Source organism: Solanum dulcamara, chromosome 4, assembly GCF_947179165.1.
Source record: "Solanum dulcamara chromosome 4, daSolDulc1.2, whole genome shotgun sequence".
Taxonomy (NCBI): Eukaryota; Viridiplantae; Streptophyta; class Magnoliopsida; order Solanales; family Solanaceae; genus Solanum; species Solanum dulcamara.
The window spans coordinates 13,728,051-13,754,837 of NC_077240.1; the positions used below are offsets into that span (position 1 = coordinate 13,728,051).

The following is a 26,787-nucleotide window of genomic DNA, read 5'->3' on the forward strand; positions in this document are numbered from 1 at the left end:
TTAAATGAGTCTTATAATCAATGTAGAAGTCAGATCATGATACTGGATCTAGTACCTGGAGTGAACAAAGCTTACTCTCTAGTAATGGCCGAGGAAAGTCAAAAAATGCTTGGCAAAGCCAATGCATTGGTAATGATAATTCTGAATCTAGTTAGACTAGCTATTTGAATGAAACTATGGCATTTTTCAGTAGTGATAAAAGAAATATGAATATGAATCGTGCAGGATCTTGCTCACATTCAGGGAACATGAACATGACTAGATCAGGACCTTATGCACATTCATCTAGATCTATTTAGAAATCCTACAATAGTAACTTGTATTGTGATTACTGCGACTAGAAGGGTCATACCAGGGCCATCTGCTATAGATTGCATGGTTACCCTGCTGATTGGAAAGGTAAGAAAAGGACTGGCCCTGGCCCTATTACTGTAGCTCATCTTGCAGGAGTTAATGTTAGTCATGAACAAAACATGGATCCTCAGAATCAATCATATATATAAGGATCTTCTAGTAGCAACAGGACTCAGGATAGATTTTCCAAGCAAGGAGTTGGTAATAACAATTCTTATATCTCTCATGCTCTTATGACTAAGATGTAGCCTGAGCAGTATCACCAATATTCACAGTTATAACCTCCTCATTTCTCTCCGTAATAATATAATCAGATCTTACAGATGATAGATCAAGAGAATGAGAAGAATGAGAAGAATGATCATAATATGAGAGCAACAGGTATGCTGAATTTCCCATACCTCACTGATGTTGAAAAATGGATAGTAGACACTGGAGCTGCCAAGTATATGGTTAGCAAATTAAATATGTTAACACATTATAGTCACATGCATGATTCTCTAGGAGGAAAATTTCATTTACCTACTAGTTCTCTTGCTCATGTAAGACATATAGGTTCATCTCAGATTCTAGGAGGGATTGAGATAATTAATGTGTTACATACTCTTGAGTTTAAGTACAATCTGTTGTTTGTATCAAAGCTAATAAGAGAGTTGAACTGCTGTGCTCTCTTTTATCTTGATTTTTGCCTCTTTCAAGACTTCTTCAGTGAAAAATTGAGGGGGATTGGTAGAATAAAAAATGACCTCTATGGTGTCAATATTGATTGTCAGTTGAAGTCACAAGGAGCTCCACTGAATTCTCATAAGTCTCAAGTTAATGTTGTTACATGTGTTATTTCACCTCCTAAGTCTTATTCTACAATAAAATTTGTTAGTACAGACCCGTCTCTATGACACAAAAGGCTAGGGCATGTACCTGTATGCACTTTTAAGAAGCTTAGCTGTTTCAAAGTAGTTCCTACTCATGCTGATGTTCCGTGTACTTTCTGTCCATTAGCAAAGCAATCTAGACAAGTTTTTCCTTTGAGTAACACATCTACTTCTGATTGTTTTCAAATTTTACATGCTGATGTTTGGGGTCCATATAGAGTCCCACCCATGATGGTAAGAGATACTTTATCACTTTGATTGATGATTATTCAAGATATTCATGGCTATTTTTGTTGAACTCCAAATCAAAAGTCATTGTAGCTCTTAAGACCTTCTTTGCTATGATTGCCAATGTCTTTTCAACAACTATGAAGATGTTAAGAACTGATAATGATTGTGAATTCTTTAACTCACAATTCAATGGCTTGCTTTAGTCACTAGGTATAATTCATCAAAGCTCTTGTACTTACACTCCCCAACAAAATGGAGTGGTAGAAAGAAAACATAGGCATATTCTAGATGTAGCCAGATCCTTAAGGTTTCAGGCTGCATTACCACTGAAGTTTTTGGGTGAATGTGTTGCTACTAGTGTGTATCTGATTAATAGACTTTTATCTAGTGTCCTCAAAGGCATAACACCTCATGAATTATTGTATCATGTTCCTCCTCTCCTTGATCATCTGAGAGTGTTTGTCTGCATTGCCTTTGCTACTAAGGTAAGGAAGGTTGATAAGTTTGCCTCCAAGGCTATCCCAGCTATCTTTCTTGGCTACTATAATGTGCAAAAAGGGTACAAACTCTTTGCCCTATCCACCAAGTAGTTCTTAGTAAGCAGAGATATGATCTTTAAAGATGAGGTATTTCTTTGTAAGGATATGAGTTCTTCCTGCCCTCCTTCATTTTCTGTTCTTTAGTTTTGAGATGATGATCCCCCTCCAAATTCCCATCTAATCCTATTACTACACCTATTTCTTTTACTTCTCCTACTCCACCTGTAGTTGCATCTCCTGATATTAGTCAGTCATCTCTTCTTTTCGATTCTTACGTCAATCCCCCAGTCTCTACTCCTGTTCCTAGAAGCACTGCTGTTTCTATATCACTTAGGAGATCTTCTAGACCTACCAAGCCTCCTATTTGGTTGCATGATTTTCACACCTCTAAAGCTAGTTGTTCTTATCTAGTTTCCAATCATGTTAGCTATGCTAATTTCTCTGCTTTCTATGGGCATGCTCTGGCTGCATATTCCAATACTTTAGAACCCAAGTCTTTTGCTGAAGCTATTGTTCATCCTGAGTGGATTGATGCTATGAAGGCAGAAATCAAAGCCTTAGAGGATAACCATACTTAGAGTACTGAGCTACCTCCTGGAAAGCACCCCATTGGTTGTAAATGGGTGTTTAAGGTGAAGTACTTAGCTTCAGGTGCTATTAAAAGGTATAAATCCAGATTTGTTGTCAAAGATTTCAGTCAGAAGGGAGGCTTGGATTACTTAGAAACTTTCTCACCTGTGGCTAAGATGGTAACTGTGAGGTCTGTTTTACTTGTTGCTGCTACCAAACACTGGCCTGTATTTCAAATAGATGTGTACAATGCTTTTCTACAATCGGATCTTTCTGAAGATGTGTATATGGCCATTCCACCTGGTTTCTGCAGACAAGGGAAATCTGATAAAGTCTGCAAACTACATAAGTCCCTTTATAGACTCAAGTAAACACCAAGACAGTGGAATCTAAAGTTAACCGAAGCTTTAGTATAATTAGGCTTTGTTCAAATTCACTATGACTGCTCCTTTTTTACTAAACAGGTTAACAAGGAGCTTGTAGTGGTTCTGATTTATGTAGATGATCTTTTGGTTACAAGCTGCTACAACACTCTAATTGTACAGACTAGAAATGATCTACAACTCAAGTTTAAAATGAAAGACTTGGGTGAGCTAAAGTTTTTCCTTGGTATTGAGTTTGCCAGGTCCAAAGAGGGGTATGTCATGAGTCAGCGCAAGTATGCTTTAGAACTAAAATCTGAGATGGGATTAAGTGGTGCAAAACCAGTTCAGACACCACTAGTTCCTAATGTGAAGCTGGCATCTATTGAATATGACTCACATGTATAAGGGATAGATAATGCAATAACAGACAAGCATTTAGCTGATGTAGGAAGATACCAAAGATTAGTGGGGAGACTATTATACTTAACTATGACTAGAGTAGACATATCTTTTGCAGTGCAAGTTTTGAGTCAATATATGCATGCTCCTAAAGAATCTCATATGGAAATAACTATCAGAGTAGTTAGATACATCAAAACAACTCCTGGTCTAGGCTTGTTTATGCCATCACAGAGCTCAGAATTACTTACTACATATTGTGACTCTGATTGGGGTACTTGTGTGAAAACAAGAAGGTCTGTTATTGGATATCTAGTGAAGTTTGGAGATGCACTCATTTCCTGAAAATCAAAGAAACAAGAGATAGTAGCCAGAAGTTTAGCTGAGGCTGAGCTCAGGAATATGGCATCAGCAACTGCAGAAATCACTTGGCTTATTGGCTTGTACAAGGAGCTAGGAGTAAGCATTAAACAACTAGTAGATGTGTTCTGTGATAGTAAGGCTACCATTCAAATTGCATCCAATCCTATGTTTCACGAGAGAACAAATCATTTTGATATTGACTGCTACTTTGTTAGAGAAAAACTGATACAGGGTATGATCAACACTCATCATGTATCCACAAAGGATCAATTGAAAGATTTGCTTACAAAAGGACTATGGAAAGATTCACATCTACATCTAATGTCCAAGGTGGGACTGAAAGACATATTTCAACCATCAGCTTGAGGAGGGGTGTTGAGCAATAAGAAGTTAGTCAGAGAGGCTGTTACTGTTAGCTCCTAGTTTGTTAGTAAAGTTGTTACAAAGTTAGTTATAGATTACTCTAGTTAAATTAAATTAACTAATATAGATGATTAAATCATTGAATACTTAAAACACACTATATATAGTGTGATCAACTGTAAATGTAAGAGTTGAAACTTTCCATAGTCCTTTTGTAAGCAAACCACCACCTCCTCCTCCTGTAATGGCTATCACCATTATTGTAGCCTAACAAGCTTCTTTCATTTTTTTTATTCTTCCTGTGAGATGAGAAATACTGACTCACAAGGAATTATTATAGTAGCATCAGTATTGGAAGATAAGGGGATTAAGCTGCATTCACCAGGATTAATTAATTTATTACTGGGAAGTGAATAATATCAATTAACGTTTATATAAATAGATGAATATTCTTAATTATCTGTAATTTCAGTTGCTGTCTGCTGTTTGCGAAAAAAGACAAAGGAGTGTTATGCAACATGTTTTCTTTTTGTAGCATTTGGGCATTTGGCAATGACAATTGACGAGTGTACTGGACCTTTTGCTTTCTTTTCTCCTTCACATTTTTCTATATTTGTAAATCTATAGACTATACTTACTAGTAGTATAATGCCTATTTGTCTGCTAATTGGATTCTTCCCTTTCAAATAGTACTCAAAAGTTTCTCTTTTGTCCTTTTCAAATAGGGATAAACCTTTTTAAATAGGGATAAAGTCGACGTATATTCAAAATATTCAGACGTTATTTGTGGGATTATACTGATATATTGTTATTGCCCAAATTCTTATTAAAAAAAAACAGAAAAAAACCAAGCCATACGTGTTTGTTTGCAAGTGTATTTTAATAATCTTGCCATGCTATTCTGCTATAACTAGGTAGCACTAGATACAGAACAGAACATTTTGGAATATTCTAAAGAAAGGGCAGAAAATATACATTTTTCAAACAAGCTAAGATTAATTGGTGCTTAATTATGCCAATGAATTTGATGTTAATGAAAGTTTTACCTAATTGGCAGGTTGATTTTTTTTTAATTTATCCCAGATACTTCACAAAATAGGGTCACATGAGGGCATGTGGGATGTCTCTCTGGGGACCCTTTCCTCTGTTTTTACCCACTATTAAGTCACCGTTCTCTTTATTTTGGGACCTCTTGTTTATTTAGGACTATTATATCCTCATGAATTGAATGTTTCTGAAATTGTACATCTACTGGTGTTTTAAATGAACATAATAACATACATAATTACAACTTACATCTTTTTCACCAATATGTCACAACCAAAAATCTCTCTGTTTCACAAACACTTACTTAAAATAATGTTTGCTAGACCTTTTTCTTTCACTCACATTGCAATCAAAATCTTTAACCGTACGAGCTACCAAGAATACTCAATGTCAAGGCTCAATGCCTCATCAAAAGTATTTGAAGTACCATATTAGAAAGTGATGATATCATTGAAGGCCCTGTTCTGGTCTTCTTTACTTTATTATAACATATACGTGTCTAAATTTACAAGATTCACGACCAACAGTACCAGTAGAGTATGAAATCATTACAACAAAAAATAACTTTTACCAACAATAAATATGTACATTCACAAAAATATTAAAATCTTTATTGATATTAGCTTATTGTCATTGAATTCATTGTCACTATAGATTTTAGAGGCATTTATAAAGAGTGCTAAAACATAATCGTCACTAATAATTGGTTCTTAAAAACATATTTGACGGTAATTAAGCTATTGCTGTAATGAATTATCGCTAACAATCATTTTTGTATAGTGCGATGATTAATTGAGATCCATTTTTCCAGTAGACTGATATAGTATAATTTTCTTGTTTTATAGATTATTGAGTCATTTACGAACTAATAAGAGATAATATTTAGGGTAAATGTGAGTTGATAATCTCCAAAAAGGAACGAATGATAAGTAAACTTATTATATCGTCAATTAAACTATATATTTAGAAGTGTAATATATCTATTTTTGTACTAAAAATAGATATAATTAAATTCCTTTCGTTTGCTTAGCTTGCCGATCCTATTCAAAAATTCAAATACCACATTGACCATTTTGAATAAAATGACCAAAAAGTAGAATGTAATCCGTCCCATAATAATCGTGTATACATGATGATGTTATAATTAGTGGCAGGTGTCTGCTTTTGGATTTTTAACCCAAAAAAAAAATAAAAAAATTAGCCAAGACCTCAATTGCAATTTTATTTCTTCGAAGGAAGCATGTCATGCTGGAAGAACAAAGTTGGAAACAATTTGTCTAGAAGCTACGCGACTGAGATACATATATATTGGCATTGAATAGTTTGCGCACATTTTAAATAATTTTGATAACATTCACTATCTTAGGCAGAGTATACATACGTTGTACGCATATTTGATTATTTTATCCAACAAAACTTAGATAAATAAGAATTTTGTTGTTATGGATAGAATGTAGCGTCCCCTACACGTCAAGGATCAGGTCCTTTAACAGAATAACACTAGCGGAAATGTAAATAATAGGAAGTAAAATCAACACAAGATTTTACGTGAAAACCTCCTTAATCAAGGGAATAAAAATCACGACCTATCTCATAAGATTTCACCAACCAACTCCACTAATCAAAGAATCAAGATTCAAATTACAACCTCTTGCAATCTAGGAATCGAACTCTCAATCCCTTGCCCCTCACTGTAACACCCCTGTTACATACATATATATTCAAAGCAATAACTCTATTCTCCACTAAATTAACAAATCCTAGTCGACTTAGACTTTAAGATGCCTTCATAGCTAACCTTAGCTATATTGACACAGTCACACGGATTAATAGAAGACTTAAGTTGATTTGATTCTTTTATAGATTAAGAATAAATCTACAATAATGAGCACAGAAACAAGGACTTTAAACAATTAAGAACTGTGATAGCTCTATCAGGTTATGTTCTTCGAGAATGAATTTCCAGAGAATGAAACTTTTGTTGTGTATAACGATCAGATGCAAAAACTACAATTGTGTTGTTGAGGAAGATAAATATAAATATGCTTGACACAATAGCTGAAGCCATGTTGTTTGTTGGAAGCATGTCACCCAGCATAACGACTTGCATCAGCGCATTACTGACCTGCAATTTTAATAGGGTGTGCAATGTACTTTTTGTCGGTTGTCTCTTTCAGGTCATCCGAACTCTCGCATGGGATCAGGTCCCGTACCAATTTTCATGATTTGTTAAATCATCAAAATTCATAATAACATTTATTATTGTGTGAAATTAGAATTCTATACTCCAATAATTTGTTTCAACTTTATTTATTGATGATAAATTAGCTAGAGCAGATCTAGAGAACAATCTATGAGTTCATGGTATATAATACCTTCTGTTCAAATAGATAATAAAAAATTCACAAATACCTATAAATATTTGATAATAAACTCAATTATTATAAAAACTATGTTATGATTGTAATATTTCATTTTAATTGAATAGTTAATATTCGAGCAACAAAAAATAATTATCATTTTTTTATAAAAGTAAAATAAAATTGAACCAACGTAGATATATTGCCAACGAATTTACGATCATTCCTCATTAACCACTGAAGCATCGACCGAATCAATTTTAGACCACAAATTTCAAATCTCAAATTTGGCTCCTTAAAGTCACACCCTTAAATGACATCATATCATCCATGATCACTTGTAGCAACGCTTTGGCATTGATGCATGCCTTTTTCCATAACGTTACAAACAAGTCATGCGCTTTTATTTGAAAAGAAGGAGCTAGAGGACGTACACTTGGAGAAAAGTCCCTTTGAAGTTACTCTAAGCACACACCAAAAAGGAAAAGAAATGCGTCAACAAAATGAATTGAATGATAAAAGGAAGATAAATTAAAATTGGTGGGGTTGGGAAATTAAAGTAGGTGTGATTATCACGTAATCCCCAACTAAATCACCAACAATATAGTCAATTATATATATATATATATATATATATATATATATATATGCGCTCTTTGTCTTAATTGGGGATTAGGGTCTAGAGAAGGGTCAAAAGGAGATCCAGAATTGATCAAGCTAAGAGAATAAACAAAAATTAATTTTCTAAGATAACTTTGGAACTACGTGAACTTTTTTTCCTTTTTTGGTTCATTGAAGGCACATAATATTGATTAAAGTTCGATCGAAGAATACTTGTTTTACGAGCTATCTGGATGGACTAATGCAGCATGTTTTCCACAAATCATATGTATGATTAAAATAGTATGCTTTAGTGTACTTAATTATAAAACCTTATTCTCTAGTTCTGAACCATGAAATCATTGGAACAATTTTTAATTTAGTCAAGCCACGTTAACCTGTTTCACAACATTCATTTAACGTTAAAAAATTAGGCAAATGTGCATGTCAGGGATTTGCCCAAAAAAAAAAAAAACAAGAGCATGTAAGGATGCATTTTAATTTGGGTTGGATAGAGTTTGACTTCGTTAGGCGATGGTAAATAGCTGATAAGTTAAAAGTGTTGAAATTAATTTAATAAATAAGCAGTTATATGTGTTTGAATATAAGTGTTGAAATTATTAATAAATAGTTTATGTGTTTGATAAAATGTGTTGATAAGCTTTTCTTTTGTTAGAATGAGAATGACCTTAAAGTTTTTGCTCAAATATTTTTCGTGCAAATAATTAGAGGAACGACGAATATGGAGTGAAGAGGAAGTTGAAGTTTTTTTTTTTTTAAATTTATTTCTCAGAATTTGAAAAAAGATTAAGAATAAAATAGTAAAATATTTGGTGTTGGTCAAATCAAGAGTGTTTATAAGCTGAAAAGTCATAAGTACATAGGCGATGAATAATTTATGGCATTTAGCTGATTTTGGCATATACGCATTTTGTTATTAACCAAACGCATAAAAAACTAAAAATGCTTATAAATTAATTTGAGCAACTTATAAGCTTATCTAAAACACCTTTTTTAAGTCTTAATTCTCAAAGACTTATATGAGAAAATCTTTATTCAGGCCATATGAGAGTGTTTCACAATATCTATTCAACCCATCTTTTCTCTTTAGTGAAGTGCCTTATTTTTCCAGCTTTCACTTCTTGTTTTAGAAGTTACCTAATGGGGTATCCATATAAGAAAATATAGTGTGAATTGTGAAGATGTAAAGTCACTAGAAGATCAATTATTCACTTTTGAAGATAAATAAATTTGAATTTGGAAATGAAAACCCATCACTAGATCTGACAACTTCATATTTCTTCAGTCTTTTTCAAAGCCATTTTTAATACGGAAAAGGGTCAAATATACTCTTGTACTATTTGAAATAGTTTAGATATACCCTCGTTATATTTTCGAACTAAATATACCCCTCATGTTATACTTTTGTTTCAAATATACCCCTCTCATTATACTTTGGTACAAATTCGCCCCTAATTTTAACGGAAATGCACTTAAAAAGCTCAAAATTAAATAACTCATTCCCAATTTTAAATTTCTGATTTTTTTAGGAATAAATAAAAATTTTAAGTAATAATTTGAGTTTTTTTTCTTAGAAATGATAATACGAAATGTATTGCATAATTTTAAGTACTAATACATGAAATTTCTAAATACTAATTGAATTCTTTTTTCTTACAAAACTCTTAAGACAGAAAATATTGCAAAATTATTTTGCAACATTTTTTGTCTTATAATTTTTTAAGAAAAAAAACACTCAAATTAGTACTTGGAAATTTTATTTATTCTTAAAAAAATTAAATATTTAAAATTGGGAATGAGTTATTTAATTTTGAGTTTTTCAAATGTTCTTCCGTTAAAATAAGGGGCGAATTTGTATCAAAGTGTAATGAGAGGGGTATATTTGAACTGAAAGTATAACAGGAGGGGTATATTTAGCCCGAAAGTATAACGAGAGATATATTTAAATTATTTCTAGTAGTACAGGAGTATATTTGACCCTTTTCCATTTTTAATGTCATGCAGCTTCACATTTAAACAGATTGAAATGCACAAAGTGTATACTGTATGCATATTGTATCTTTTATGTATTATCATTGTGCAAATCACTAGGTATATACTTACTTATACACATTAAACTCTGGTAATAAAGTGTATATTTATGTATTCTTAATGTATAGTCAATGGATATTTGCTAAGCTTATCCGAATATACACTATACGCACAATATACACCCATGATACATTGAGTATACACTTATGATACATCAATTATACTTTAAAAGTCATATTATTATACTTTGTTATGGATACACTTATGATACATCAACTAGACACTGTAAAAATCACATTCACTGGTTTAGGGTTTAACTAGCTTTGGATATTACAGTGTTTAACGGATAAATCGAGTCATACACAATAACTTGAGCCAACATATGTTATTATTTGTTTTTAATAGCCACATAGTGTAGTTAACCTTAAAAGAAAATAGATGATTCATATTCACTGGCCTATTCAGTATTCACTATACGAAAAAAGAGAGAGGCTATTTTCAAACAAGCTCTAGGTTGTATCATGATAGTTATTCATGTATCTTAAACTAGTTTTGTTATTTTAAGGGAAACTAATCAATCTGTTTAGTTCGGCCAAATTTATTTATTAGTATGGTTGAAATATATAGACTTATATACTAATTATGTATATTATATGTATATGTATTATGTATTATATATTATATGTACAGTATGTATACATTATACTTAAATATACAAAATCTATACATTTACTAGCTATTTTATAAACTAGATCATCTAAAGACATTGAATTGTAATTATCCTTATTTTAAATGGATCGATTATTAAGTTTGTTGAGACACTTTATTAATGTACATACTAGTCACAATATATTTTGAAAGGATATTAGCACGTGTAGTCCCTCAAATATCAACAGATTCGAATTTTCCTTGTGAATTTTGGTAAAGCATATTTAACCTTTGATCAATTGATATCTGTACTTTTGATTCTTCAAACTGTGAATCTTCACCAATGTAACAATGTATTAAATGTTAAATCATTCGATCATCAATGTATTATGTGAAAATTGTTATAATCAAATGCCGGAATATAGAAATTCAACAAAAATGTTTTTCTTTTATTTATAATTTTAATTAACTTTTTATTAATTATATTTTAATATATTTAATTGCGGTCTTGCAGATAGGTTTCACAGGGAAGGTAATTAAGTGTAGAATTTTAAAGTATAAGGGGTATAAGTCCTTGATTTTAAAATTTAGGAGATGTACCTAAAACTAAGTTATATTATAGAGGTGTTTAGTTGAGCAACTTTATTAAAGAACATACTAATCACATAAAATATTTCGAATTCATCACAATTTTTGCCTCGATATTTCGTTATTCTTGTAGCTGGTCATAGGAAATAATTTTCTAGTATTTTACAAACTTATTTTTATTATTATATATATGTCTTTTCTATAAGAAATCGGAAAAAGACGTTACTTTTATTAAAATTATAAGTGAATAAAAAATCTTATTTCGTCGAGAAATAGAAGAGATGTATGTGCTAGCTAGTGATGCTACACATGAAATCGCTCTTAGGTTAGAGTTTGAAATTAATGGAATTATGCAATGAGAAGAAAAAATGCAGTGGTTATCTTATTATATCCTTAATGAGTTTCAATAAGAATCAAGTTTGACATTAGTAATTCATAATATCATATCTAGTGACGACCACAATTTTCTTTTTTATATTTTAAATAAATAAGTGTCAAAAACATATCTAAACTAATTTTTTTTTGGTTTCAGACCTAAACTATTGGAAGTGTAAGTTTCGTACCTAAATTATCACTTATTAGTTTGAGAAACACACATTAGTGGTGTGCGTAATACACTCTCTCTATTTTTTTAAAAAATCTTGCCACATAACATTCCACATGGAGAAAATATTCCTCCTTGACAAAAATTAAATAAACTATTAATATTAGTTAAAAGTTAAAGACTAAAGTATTTCTATCCCCCAAAAAAGAAATTATTTTTTCATAAAAGAAATAATTTTTTTTAAAATAAAATTTTCTCACAGTCCACCCCCCACGCCACAATCCCCGTCCTTTTATTTTTTTAAATTTCTTTTATAAAATATTTTTTTTTAAAAAAAATCATACTTCGCCCTCTCCTCCACTCCTTTCTAAAAAATGTTATTATTGTTATTTTCATAATAATTTCATATTTTTGATGAATTTATCTATCTTATGTGATAAAACAAGCTGATAAAATTGCAAGAAAACATCTCCCATATTAAATAACTATAATAACTCCATAGAGAATAAGAGAAAAGAAAATATGAATAGAAACTGTTATTAGGGTATAATTCTGACTAGACAAATAATTTAATGATTACTTTCTTTAAAGATCAACGTCAATAATGAATTTAAACTTTTCCAGTATAGTAATTACAATTATTTTGTTAAGTTTCTGAGAACTATTATAATCAGAGTTAGTGAAATTTTAAATATTGAATAGTAAAAATAGCTTGGGATGGAAAGAAGAGGAAGAAGAAAAAAAGGCAGTAGTATAAAATATTTATAAGTAGTCAATACTATTTTATAAATTTGTCGTTGTTTAGTTGAGTATTTAATATTTGAATAAGTATTGATGCACGTAGGCATAGAAATGAAAAGACAATTGGATCCAAAAATTGACAATTTTCTTGTGGTTTGTCGAGATAGATAAGGCCGCAAAATAGGGTTGATAGAGAATCCGACCAAACTATCACATCATTTCTTACCTATCTATATTTCTCCCTCCCAATCATCAATGCCAACACATTCTACTTCACACTCAAAAATAATTCTCTATTACTTAACTACTAAAATATCACAAATTCATTTTGCAATTACTTTCTCAAACCATACTTAGCCTAACTATATATTGAGACTTGCCTGGAATCAAATCTTTATTGTGTGAGGCTAAACTTAGCATCTACTGGAAAAGTATCGGGCTAAGTCACTTATTATCTCTTTACAAAAGTTTGGTATTCACTCAAACAAATGGAACGATTCAAATCAGAAATTAGAATAGTGTAAATAGTTATTCCCTCTTTAAATTTATTTCTCTTGCTTTTCTTCTTAGCCCCTATAAAAAGAATGTATCTTTATTTTATTGGCATTTTATTCTATCTTTCTATGTGATATATAATGAGAGATTTGCTCTCAAGTTGCCATCCTACTCTCTTTAATCTCAAATAGGGCGTAAATTGAGGAGAACAAAATGAATCGAACCTCTCTATGTCACAAGCTTTTGATTCTTCACAAAAGAGCACCATGTGACCATACGATTAAAGAATATTTTGGTACATTCTACGTATTTTTAGTTTAAGACCTAAAGATTCAATTATTTTTTTCTACTTTCTTAAATCCAGCATCTAATCAAACCAGATAGATAAATTAAAATGGAGAGATTATTAAGTATTATTCTATTTTACCATCGTAAAAAGGACATTATATTCCAAATTTGCACTCGTAGCAAGTGTTTAAAAAAGAGTGATTTCATTATTTTAGGAGAAAATAAAAAGGTGAACGTGTGAATCATTAAAAAAAATAGAAAATGCAAAATGAATTTCAGGAAAATAAAAAATTGGGTTGAATTAGTAAGAAAAATGTTGAGGGGAAAAGCCGCAAGAAAGAAAAGAAAATGTGGGGCGGAAGAGGGAGAATGAAGAACATGTGGGGTGGTCTTTGATACAAATAAAATCCCAGATTACGCGCATCTCCTCCCAATTGACCATTTTGAATTTCTCATTTCTTCTTCACCCTTCTTTCTGTTTCTGTCTGTCTATAATAAGCTCACCAACGCCCAAGTATACACTTTTTTTTTTCTGACTCTGACTCTGACTCTGACTAGCCCTCCATTCCTTTTCATTCTCTTTTTTTTTTTATCGTTTTCTCGCCGCAGATCCCTTCTTCTCTGTCTCTCTGTTTCTTCTTCTCGATCTGGACCCTTCGATGCTGTGGTTTTGCTTTCTTTGACTTCAACTCTGCTTTTGTTTTTGTTGGTGGGGACTTGTGACCACTGACCTTCTTACCATGGGCCAGTGTTATGGAAAGACCGTCCCCACCGTCCGCGATTCTGATGGAGCCATCACAACTGTTATCTCCGTTCCCGATCATCCTTTGCCGCAGACGCCAGTCAACAACAACAATTTTCCGTCTGTGAAGAACACTCCCGCTCGATCGTCTGCGAACAGTCCATGGCCTAGCCCTTACCCCCATGGTGTAGCAGCTGTGACGCCGTCACCTGCCAGGTCTACGCCTCGAAGGTTCTTCAAACGACCTTTTCCTCCGCCGTCTCCGGCAAAGCACATCAAGGCGTCGCTTGCCAGGCGATTTGGCCATGCGAAGCCGCCCACGGAGGGGCCAATTCCCGAGGATGGTACAGCTGACCCTGATCAGTCGTTGGACAAGAATTTTGGATACAACAAGAATTTCGGTGCAAAGTTTGAGTTGGGGAAAGAGATCGGCCGTGGGCATTTTGGTCACACCTGTCATGCCAAGGGAAAGAAAGGAGACCTTAAGGACTTGCCTGTTGCTGTCAAAATCATCTCCAAAACCAAGGTAGTTTTTTTTCCAATTGTCTGTTTCTTCCTGTTTGAAAGCATTGGACTTGTCAATTACGTCCAAGTATACTGCTCCATTGTTTTTATGTCTAATCTTTTTGCTGCGCTCGGCTATTTTGAGCTTACAAGAAAGCAAATTTAGTTCAGAACAGAACTGAATATGACATTTTATATATTTCGGGTGAGAGTCACCAGTATTCAGAATTTGTGACACTACAAACTCTTAGCATAGTCAGGTTTAATGTCTAATTGTCTTCTTTTCCTTTAATGGGTTCATTCCTTCTGAGATTTCGGTGTTTAGAGGGTAACTTCCATTTATTTAGTGATGGATGAGACGTGTAAATCCATTAAAGCTGCTGAATTCTGCAACAGCAGATTATCTTCCACATGTACTTCTATGTTTAATTTTGGTTTCAGATATCCATCTCGTCCTTGTCAACTACTCCTAAATGTATGAGGTAACATGTTATGAAGGAAAGAGTTACAGAGAAAATAAAAATTCTTTGCCTAAAGAATTTTTATTTTCATTGAAAAATTAAGAATGATATTGTGTATGTTCTGTTGATTAAACCAATTTAAAATCAAATAATTGGTTGTAGTTTTGTTATGATTCTATTGCAAGGTATGAGACTTAAGTCTAATGTTAGTTTAATAGCAAGCTGATGTGGGGCTTATATAACCTTGGACTCTCGCACTTCAATAGCTAGCTTTTGAGGTGGGGTTCTCCTTGAGTTGTATCAATGGTATCAGAGCCACCCACCACCCTTGGTGTTCGTTGTGCCTTGGATGGTGACGCCAATATTGCAGTGTTGGCCCAGGGCTCGGAATGGTCTAGTGCACAGTCGTCGAGGACGACAAATGCGGAGCGTGGTGGTTTGTTATGATTCTATTGCAAGGTATGGGATTTGAGTCCAGCATCGGTTTGATAGAGCTTATATAACTTTGGCTCTCTCACCTCAATAACTAGCTTTTAGAGTGATTCTCCCTGGGTTGTATCAATCTTCTAGGGTTCTTATTAGCCGTGTTCTCATTTTTTGGGGACTTTACTGAACCCGTTTCTCCTTAACTTGGAACTTTGCTTCATGAACATATTTGGCCTATGATATTCAAGTGTCATTCTTACCAGCTAATAAATACAATTGAATCTGAAGATTACCGAATCTGTTTTCCAATTTTCTTTTGGAAGCTCATAAATTGTTGCTTCTCTTTATATTTGGTAACCTTTATGAATTTTCAGTTATGGGCGTATCCCATGCCAAATCGCCTGTCAAGGGATGCCTTGATGTGCTTGGCCGGAGACGGCGGTGGAAACGGTCGTTTAAAGAACCTTCTAGGCGTGGACCTGGCAGGTGACGGGGTCACACCTGCTACACCATGAGGGTAAGGGCTAGGCCAGGGACTGTTAGCAGACGATCGAGCAGGGGTATTCTTCACAGACGGAAAGAACAGCAGTGCATATGACAAGCTTCACTAAATCTTGTCTAAAATGAAATACTAACTTTTGGGAGCTTTTGACCTGAGAATATGCTTGCAACGCGGTGGAGTTCTCGGCCAAAAGTCATCCCATCTTTTAAAGACGTGCGCATTAGGTTGAATTTCAAGAAGGCAAACTCCTTATTAATGCTACTTCAAGTCACGAGACTAGTGTTACCCAAATGACATTAGGAGACTCTAACATGTGTAAGGTTTGTGCTATGTTTGTGACCAAAGAAGAGATTGGTGGAAAGTGTAACAGTGACACCATGGTGGTCAAAACTATGCTTACCCATACCTTAATCTTAACAATCATAATATGGTTGGATGTCCATATATCATATAGGTTCGAAAGAGCTTCTCAGTTTCAGTTGTCAGAGGACATTATGGTTTTGTAACTTTTTAAGTTTTTGATGAATAAACAAAAACCAATGTTTTATTTGGAGGGGCTAGAGGGTGAAGGTTGATTTATCATAGAGCTCTAACTTTGCTCAATGTGGATCAACAAATCTTTTTCGATGACAAAGGAACTCGCAACTGCTACCCTTTGGATGCACACAGGATAAATCCCGCTCCTGTGTAATAGCTCGCAAATCACACAGGAGAGTTAAACTGCACTAGGCAAGTCCATGAGGCGAGTTTGACCCAGAAGTCCAAGCCTTGTTATCGCAGGGTTTCAATTCATTATGGAAGTCCCAAGCAGAACCAACTGAGCCACCTAGAAGGGGACATAACAGTTCTTAAATTCATTGTGGGAATGATATGCTAGTGATTTTGATGTCGAATGGTTCTTTCAATACTCCCTCCATTTGAAAAAGAATGAAAGGGTTCAGTGAGGGTCAAACTTTCTAATTTTTGGTTTCAATTCATTTATCAACTTTGCAATCTTTTTCTCATAAAACTTTGATAATTAGAAACTGCACAAAGAGTACCGTAAGTTATTAACTAAAATATATTGAACAAAAGTATTAAATAAAATACTAAAAAAATATGTGAAACAATTTTCAAGAAAAAGTTATTTGACTCCCTAAATAGTAATGGTGTCACATAAAGGGAATAGAGAGAGTCTAAGTTGCTCAGACTCAGGTGCGGGTGTTCGATACGGGTGCAAATCTAGAGGTCGAATCCTTTATGATTAAAATTTTAAGATTTAGGAATATGGGTATGGGGATTTAGCTAAAAATAATTCAAAAATCTAAAACTAGAGTTATAAAATTTAAATTATGAGATATTATGTGGAAAACTCGAGGAGAAAATATTGATCAAGAGGAGAATTCGGGAAGGAGATAAAAGGAAAGGGAGTGAGTGAGTTACCATAGAAATTTATACATACAAGGTATTCAATTTTCTTCAACTTCACCTTAGTTTTTGCTTTGATTATAGGAATCATTTAATCTGTCCAGAATTTCTCACTCGAATTTGGTCAAAGTACCTAAAACCGATTGACCAGACTGGGTGCGGATCCTACACTCACACCCACATCGCGTCGACACAAGTGCGGCACCGAAAGTGAAGAATCCAAGCAACTTAGGAGAGAGTAAGTTAGAATGCTAGAAGTGATTTGTCCCGATGTTATCAAAAGCAAAAAGCGCAAAAAAAGCTCTAAGGTCCATTAGGGCTTTAAGCACAAATAAAGTGTGGGTTTTAATGAAAATGGCGCAAAACGCATATATATGTTTAGTCCAAGACTAATAATTATAAGCATGGATCACAAATATATGAACAAAGAAATTGAATATTTTTACGACAAAGTGACATATTAATTGCTTAGTGTTGTCTCTTCAGAAGAGGCTCATAATGCAAGGAAAAGTATGCCTTAGAACTTTGATGATGACATTGTAGCGCACAGTTAGTGGGGCAAAGCACTCAAAACATTTTGAGCCTCGTTTCAGGGCTCAAGCGCGCCTTTGACAACACTGAATTTGGTCCATACTTTGCTTTATGTTTTGCCGGCTATATGTCTAGAAAAAATGCTAAGAAGTCATTTACATCGAACTCATTGGTCTTTCATTTTGTATTTAAAGTATATACATTTCACTCAACTTTTTTTTCTTTATAACGGTGATGTCTAGGCCAACTTGCACACACCTCGATTATTTCACGAAGTACTAGCAACCTCCCAACATCACAAGTATCGGTTGAAAAGGTATTGGGTAGCTTTGTTACACCAAGATTTAGGCTGATGGGAAGAAGTCACTCAACGTTTTTGTCTGTATTGCGAATAGGCGGATGGGAAGAAGTCACCTAAAATTTTAGTCTGTATTGCGAAATGAACTTTGGTCTCCAAAATTTTCACATGCTTCGTTGACAACTAGTTCATACTTTTGTATGCAACTTATTCTCAATTTTTTATGACTTAACATTAGCGATTTTAGTTGAAATGTCTGAGGGAATAGCTATCACTATTCTAAAGAAGCTTTTCATGCATAGGGAAATTTAATCTAGCATACAACATTATATCTTTTTACAATCCTATGTTGATTGCTTTATGGTGCTAGAATTTGTTATGCGATTTTCCCTCTGCCTAAATTTGTGTAAGGCTCCTTGCTTTAATTCACACCATCATGTATGAAGGAGTTGCGTTTTTATTTTATGGATGAGTTAATTAATTTTTCTTTCTCAGGTCAAACTCTTCCTAATAAAAGCCATTAGTGCATTTGGTTCGCATGTACCATCTCATCGTAGAAATATTTAGTGGGCTCACTTGTCGGCCCATTGAATATGGTTCATTACTTTCACATGTCCCAATTTTTGAGTGTCGCAAAAGGAAACAACTGATAAGTAATGAAAATCTGATTCCATAAATAGTTTGAATGCACCCGGATTCGGGAGAACTATCGAAATCTTAGTCCATCCACCTATTATTGAGTTGTCCTTGTTTTAACTTGATGTTTCTTTAATTGTTTTTGGATTTAATTGCATGTGGGTCCCAAGTAAGCGCAACTAACTATATGATGAATTTGAATCTTAACCATATAAATGTTGTCCTGATTCTACCATTTTGCTACTGTATAATTGGATATCTTGTACATTGTGAGAAAATAGTTCCCATTTAAAAGAAGACACAATTTTGGGTAGACTAGAAAGGCCAAAATGCACATTTGGGTGGTGTATATGCAGCATTGATTTTTTGTGATGGTGGTCTTGAGGATTTGTAGAATCAAACTTGTTTCAATTAATTTATTTAAAGAGCCAGCAGAAAACTTTAAAAGGACAGGTTAACCCGCCAAACTTTTGAAGTATAGACCGCATTATGCCTTCCGAATGCTATTAATTTGTGTGTGAAGAGAGCTTGCTTCTTCTAGTGCAGCGATTGGAGAAGGTAATAGGGGAAAATACATTTTTCTTGTTCGAAATTTGGGATTGATCTCTTGTTCAAAGTACTGGGAAGTGGCTGCATATTGAGTGGCATCCATGCTTTTGAGGATAGCAAATATTAGGACTCTTCTAGTTACAGCCTTTTTTCCTCTGTCGTCGTAGCTTCATTTTTACATTAAGGTTGCTTGCGACATTGTTAATGTGTGTAGTAGTGGTTCCTAAGCATGTGTAGTAGTAGTACATGTGAATGTCCAAATGCATGACTACTCTCATCATGATGGTGAAAATGATTCTACAATATATTGGAAAGTACCAAGCTGTTACCTTTGTCAAAAAAAATATATATAGGAAAGTACCAAGATGGTGTTTGGTCTCCTCATTCCTAAATTGGTTGAAATTTCTAGAAATTGTAGTATCTTCCTTATTTGGAAGAGGTTTCTGAAAGAAGGGAAGACAATTTTATTTACTTGGCACCACCAAGTCTTCCTTATTTGGAAGAGTTTTTAAGCACTGCAAAGTTTTCATTGATTCTCTGGTAAAGATCGGTTGTCAATCTAGAGTTCTCTTATACAAAGCTTTTGTTCCTAGTTCTGCTGTAACATGGGGAGAGTTAGGTAGGTTGTTCGTAAATAGATTAGATGTACATGAAACATAGAAGAGTGTAACTGTCCGACGTTGGGATATGTAAATCTATGCATTGGAAAAGGCATACATAAAGCATCTCAGGTGGAATATACGTGTCTTAAGTTTTCTCCCAGTTCTTTTCCAGTATGTCTTAATTCTAGTAGGTGAAAATTCTTGTGAAATCCATAGAACTTTTTGAAATCCATAAGACAAAGTCAAATTGCATAAGCTCAGCCCCATAGTTAACTTAAATTCACCGGGTGAAATCACAAAGATTGCAAATTATATTTCCTGGATTACTGTAATTCAGTGGACGATGTAAAGGAATGCTTATCTAAACAATTTGTCATATTAAATTCGTTTGAGATTATATGCATACATTTCTTTTTTTGCTGTATTTTATACCTATATCTACTCCCACAATTTTAAATATTTATGGAGTTGTTTTTATTTACCGTCTTGATGCAACTGGTCTTGTTCTCCTTTTTTGTTGATATGTGCTACAATGACAAGTGGGAAAGACTTTATTGTGAAGTTCGAAGTGGAGCATTCATTGTTATTGTTTTGAATTGCTATGATATCATTTTAGGCAAAAAGCTTGACTGAATTATCTCACAATTAATCATAAATGAATAAGATGTTAAAAATCCGTGTCTTCGTTTAGTTTACTGAGCTAAGTCAATCAGGTCTGATTCTTTTAATCCAGCATTTTGGGATGGAGAAAATCTTTTGTTCAATAGTTTCATTAAATTGCTACTGTTTGATACCCAGTCTTGCATAATTCTGCTTGTTTGTTACCCAATTATTGTTGACTTACTGAATGATGTTCAAATTTATGTCCAGATGACCACAGCCATCTCCATCGAAGATGTGCGGCGGGAGGTGAAAATTTTGAGGGCTCTATCAGGCCACAAACATCTTGTGAAATTTCACGATGCTTGTGAGGATGCTAATAATGTGTACATAGCAATGGAGTATGTGCTTCATTTCCCATTTGATTTTGGCAGTTGTAATATTTTTCGTCTTACTTCTCATAAGCAGATTTTAGTAACCAATGCCAAACCTGGTATTATTTCAAGATCTGCCAGAATTTTGATTGAGTAAATGTGCAGATAATATTCTCCTCCCACTAGTATAAGCTTTGTGCCTTATGGTCTTTTTAACTTTTGAATATGCAGATTGTGTGAAGGAGGAGAATTACTTGACAGAATATTGTCAAGGTAAATGAGATGCTCTTCATAAACTAAATAACCTTCTTTGAGTGCTTATAGTTTGTATTTCAATGTTCTATGTTTCTATGCAGAGGGGGTAAATATTCAGAGGATGATGCCAAAATTATTATTGTTCAAATTCTAAACGTAGTTGCATTTTGTCATCTCCAAGGTGTGGTCCACCGAGACCTGAAGCCTGAGGTTTGTAGTTGTTATTTTTCTCTCTATGAAGACTGCAATTTCTTTCTATTTCCTTGTGGTATTGTAGTTAACAATGCCTTTTCAATTGCCGGCATCACAGAATTTCCTTTTCACCTCCCGAAATGAAGATGCTGATATGAAACTTATTGATTTCGGGCTTTCTGACTTTATAAGACCAGGTAACTTTATTAAAATGCTTTCTTAAAATCTGTATAAGCTACTATACCACCAGTCTGAAGCAGGCAGTAATATCAACACACATTTTGTCCATTGGAAGAATTCTGTTCCAAGTTATTGATGTCATTTTTTTGCGGGGGGGGGGGGGGGGGGGGGTTATTGTTACATGTGACTTATGATTGAAATTTTAACATGCTTGGAGGACTGAGAGGACACATCATTGCCTCTGACCATCAATTAGGCTTCTGATGCTGTGTGTTTGGTGATTTCTACTAGTTTACCTAGTTAATTATGTCGTTGAAATCACTCAAGACAGTAAATACTTAACCTATAGGAGTACTAGATCCTCTCCGCAATATGATTGTCAAGTTCTCACGTAATGACTTTTTTACTTGCTTTTGGGCATTATAAGCTTCTTTAGAGCCATCCAAACTGTTCCTGCGAACAGAATTCCTTTTTAAACCACTTCTTCCTTCTCACGTGATGTGAATAGGAAGGTGTGACACCAGGAAGATTGAAGTTGTTACAGTGAGATGAGGTAGACTTTGCTGCAACAGACCAACAATCTCTTGGGAGTCCATGTGGACTTGGTGAATAGCAGAACACAGTGAAAGCAAAGTATCTGCATAGGCGATGCCAACTAGTTTGAATTAAGGTTTAGTTGTTAATGATAGTCACATTAGATCTGGGTTTGACAAAGTTTTTTTAGTTTCATTAGAGATTGTATGACAGCATAAGGGTAGTTGAGAATAAGAGAACCCCTAGTTTTAGGGAACTCGTAAAATGGAGCAGATATATTTAGGCAATTCAAACAGCTAAATGCAAGTAGTTTGGTATTGAGCCACGGCTGTAGTAGTAGTTCTTAGTCTTTTTCACATTAAGTTATCGGTGTCGAGCTAGTAGTTTGTTCTCTGTATACTTGGAGTAAACTACCGTTAAGGTTTATAGTTGAATGTTTCATTGTCTTCATGTTTTTTTGTTCAGAAATGAATTGCTAGTATTTTGTCTGCTTGTTTTGTTCCGAAATGAATTTGGTAGGGTACCACATAACTGATGAGCTATGAAGAAACAATCCTTGTTCTGTTGTCATTGTCTTGTACTGGAGTAAAAGTGTGAAACAACTTGGGTACTGGTGCTTAATCCTCCACCCTCCACCCCCTAAAAAAGAGAGAGAAAGAAACAAGACATGGGCAATGGTCTATTTCTTATAAGATAAAAATCATGTCCAATGGTATTAGTGATTCAAGAAACTTTTTTGCCACAACTACTGATTGGTTACCTACAAACTCTTTTCCTTTTGGTTAATATGTGGTTAATCGAGAAGTTTTCATGGTGTCTATTATTTTCAAAGGACCCATGCTTCGATCAACCCACAAGTTTAATATTATTCGACCTACATTTGAGGTTTTGCAGATGAAAGACTTAATGATATTGTGGGAAGCGCATACTATGTGGCACCAGAAGTTCTCCACAGATCTTACAGTTTGGAAGCAGACATCTGGAGTATTGGGGTGATTACCTACATTTTGTTATGTGGAAGCAGACCATTCTGGGCAAGGACTGAATCTGGTATTTTTCGCACAGTATTGAGAGCTGACCCTAACTTTGAGGACTTGCCTTGGCCTTCTGTGTCCCCCGAGGCCAAGGACTTCGTAAAGAGGCTTTTAAATAAGGACTATCGTAAGAGGATGACTGCTGCTCAAGCTTTGAGTAAGTGTATCACTCCTTCAAAAATTCATTGGTTGACCATTGATATTCACTTCTCAGCTTGTTAGTTTTCCACATGAGAGTTTCAACCTGGTGGTAGGTCAGCTTGACTGAATCGAATGGTTAGAGCACTGTACAATGTGATGGATGGTGTCCCTTTTCATTTCAATTCCATAGGATGGTCATAATATATGGTGAAAAAAACTCCTCTTCAGGTGTACTTGATGTATGCTATGGCTTTTCCAAACTGAAAGTGTGGTGGGGGTGTCGTTGGGAGTGCTGTTATTATTGCTTACTTTTGTTATTTTTTCCTAAACGGCTAACCATGTTTTAGTAAATTTTTGTGGGCGTTCGTTATGTCCATACACAGTTTCTTGTAGAAATATAAACTAATACAGATTTTTCCAATTACAGTGCATCCATGGTTGCGCAGTGAAAGCCATCCTATTCCTTTGGATATATTGGTCTATAAGTTGGTGAAGTCATATCTGCATGCTACACCTCTCAAACGTGCAGCACTAAAGGTATGATGTTTTCATTTTCTCTGTTTTTCCTTGTCCTCGTTTGACAGTTATAGCATGACAACTATAATGTTCAAAACACATCTTGTAGTTGAACTATATTCTCGAATCAAGAAAATAGTGGCATTCATCTGGAATTACCGCTGGAATAATTTTTGACCCTATATAGAAGGTTTTGTTTTGGGGGGAGTTAGATTTTGGAAGACTAATTTACTGTGATTACTGAAGCTTTTGTAGTCCAGAAGAGCAAACGGATGGCTGACTGTTATAGAGATCAAGAAACTAGGAAGAGGTAAAAAGAAAAACCTGAGTAGGAGAAGTACATGTAAAATGGAAAACAAATAATTAGAAATTTCAACAGAAAAATAAAGTATTTGTAAAACCAAATCAGGTCCTGGCAATTATGATAATGCAGTTGGCATGGTGGGTCAAATTCTCTCCCTATTTATCCAAGTTAGTATCTTTTATTACTACACATTCAACTTTTGGCTCTCATTCAAACTAGATAGCTTTCCACCCACAAGTCTACAGTTGGAATGCTTATCTGGCCATTCACTTCAACATCTTTCTGCTTCAAGTGTCCAACTTTCCTCCTTGTATACACACTTGCATTTTGAGCATTGAGCATCACCCGATAATATGTGGAGGGTCTTCGTGTCGCCATATAGAATATTACCTATGAGCTCTTCCATTGATTTGCTTTAGAGCTTTTCTCGTTAACACTAGATAGAAAATGAAGACTCCATTCTAGCAATCTGGAAAGTGGTCGATTAATAGACGGTTCTCTTTAAATGTTACCTGTTAAAAAAAAAATAGACGGTTCTCTTGGTTCTTTGCCCCAGAGAGTGATTATTTGGCATTTGTTTGATTATTGCTTATAGATGTTGGATGAAAATTTCATTTTCTTCTCAGCTTTAATCTCATGGTTTGCCCTGTTATAATAGTATCTTCTTAGTGATTTATGATATGGTAGTGTCTTTTATTTGATGAATTTCTTTCTTGTGGTGCTGTTCTTCATGGATGGATTGCTCTTCTGATGTGCAAATTTTACTTCGACTAAAGTATGATTAGAATGAATATAGTCAGTGTAACAATATGCGAAGTTTTGAAATACTGTTGTGGCTTTATGCATTTAGGCTCTTTCTAAAGCTTTAACGGAAGATGAACTGGTTTACCTAAGAGCTCAATTTATGCTTCTGGAACCTAGTAAAGATGACCGTGTCTCGATTGAGAACTTCAGAATGGTTAGTATCTTGACAACTTCTCTGTTCATCTTCTTCTAAATAAATAGAATAAGACATTTAAGACTGAACTGTTCAAACATGATAGAAACGATGTCAATTTCTCTTTAGCCATCCCTGTCAATTGTGAAATCAGAAGTTACTAAGTGTTTGAAACTGCAGGCTCTTTTAGGAAATGCTACTGATGCTATGAAGGAGTCAAGGGTGCCCGATATTCTGAATGCGGTAAGATGCATCTGATCTTTAGAATCAGTCAAAAGTCAAGTTTAAACTATTTTCTACAGTAGATGTGAGATTAAGCTCCAGTGGTTAAAAATAATGTAGCCTGCTTTCATCTCCGAATAATGTAGCATGTGATCCAGCCATTTTATTATTGAAGGCTAGCTTCCATAGATATATTGTCTTCTGTCTTTGTCTGTACATGGAGATCTGTATTCTGACCCACCCCTATCCAGATCGATTTTTCTTTTGAATTGCTCAAATACACACTTAACATTTACTTCTTCTATCGTTATGTGATGCTTATTGTCCTTTTACCTTTCAGATGACAGCATTGTCATATAAGAAGTTGGATTTTGAAGAGTTTTGTGCGGCTGCAATCAGCACGTATCAATTGGAGGCCCTCGAGGAATGGGAGCAGATTGCAGCAGTGGCATTTCAACATTTTGAGCAAGAGGGAAATCGGCATGTTTCCGTGGAGGAATTGGCCAGGGTATCTTTCTATTACCATAGCTGTTAGTATTCCTCAGGATTCAACAAATTCTTGTTTTGAGGAAATTCTGAATTTGGTTCACAACTATGCAGGAACTGAATGTGGGACCAACTGCTCATTCCATTCTCAGAGATTGGATAAGAAGTGATGGAAAACTCACTTTGCTTGGATATACCAAATTTTTGCATGGTGTGACTCTTCGTAGTGCACATATGAGACATCATTAGCTGCTCATCAAACAGAAAAAATATATGAGACATCATTAGCAACAATATCTTCAATTTCTTAACTCTCTTTTGAATAGCGTTTGGCAAATGATAGAAATGAACTGTTGATTTTAAAAAAGGTAGTGATGACATGGCAGAGATTTTTTTGTTACTTCCTGCTTTCCTATTTTTCTTTTCAAGTTGTATTTTGGTGGCAGGCGAGATTGATAGATAGTAGACGAGTATAATAGAGCAGAGTGGCAAATCATCGTGTAAGTCACAAACCACCTCTATCATCACAATTATTACCACTGTCAACTACTACTGGCCCCTAACCATCAGGCACCAACCATCACCGCCACCTCAAACCACCTCCAACGTTAAAGAGGTCACCCCTGCTAACAACTACCTTCAATATCACGGTATCACCGTTGCCCACCATCACAATGAGATAACATCACCAAGGCCACCTCCAGCTATTACTACCACCACCTAATACCACTGCCTACTATCATGGCCTTGTCAAGTTTGTGACGTTGTCATGTCACTAAACACCACCATTGCACATTTGCATGTGGCCTACCCTAATGTCGTTGGGCGTTGAGTAGTAGAAATTTATTCATCAAGGAGTGTGTAGGTCATGGAATTGTTTGATTTGAATTAAATTTTATTACTGGCACAGAAATTTTTAGAAGCTATAAATAGGG

General features: G+C 34.5%; 1 protein-coding gene across 1 annotated transcript; it reads left to right on the forward strand.

The window, feature by feature from the left end:
* The first annotated feature begins 13,696 nt into the window (after window positions 1-13,696).
* On the forward strand, window positions 13,697-26,267 carry LOC129886415 (CDPK-related kinase 3-like). The gene is made up of 11 exons (XM_055961089.1): window positions 13,697-14,687; window positions 20,948-21,078; window positions 21,283-21,324; window positions 21,408-21,516; window positions 21,617-21,695; window positions 23,107-23,403; window positions 23,815-23,924; window positions 25,058-25,165; window positions 25,325-25,387; window positions 25,707-25,874; window positions 25,967-26,267. The coding sequence occupies exons 1-11, from the start codon at window positions 14,160-14,162 to the stop codon at window positions 26,099-26,101; spliced, it is 1,770 nt and encodes a 589-aa protein (XP_055817064.1). The 5' UTR covers window positions 13,697-14,159; the 3' UTR covers window positions 26,102-26,267.
* The last annotated feature ends 520 nt before the right edge of the window (window positions 26,268-26,787 follow it).

Coding starts and splice junctions, on each gene's coding strand:
- LOC129886415 (XM_055961089.1), top strand. CDS start 14,160: ATGGGCCAGTGTTATGGAAAGACCGTCCCCACCGTCCGCGATTCTGAT. Junction 14,688..20,947: donor AAATCATCTCCAAAACCAAG/GTAGTTTTTTTT, acceptor ATTTATGTCCAG/ATGACCACAGCCATCTCCAT. Junction 25,166..25,324: donor CGATTGAGAACTTCAGAATG/GTTAGTATCTTG, acceptor TTGAAACTGCAG/GCTCTTTTAGGAAATGCTAC.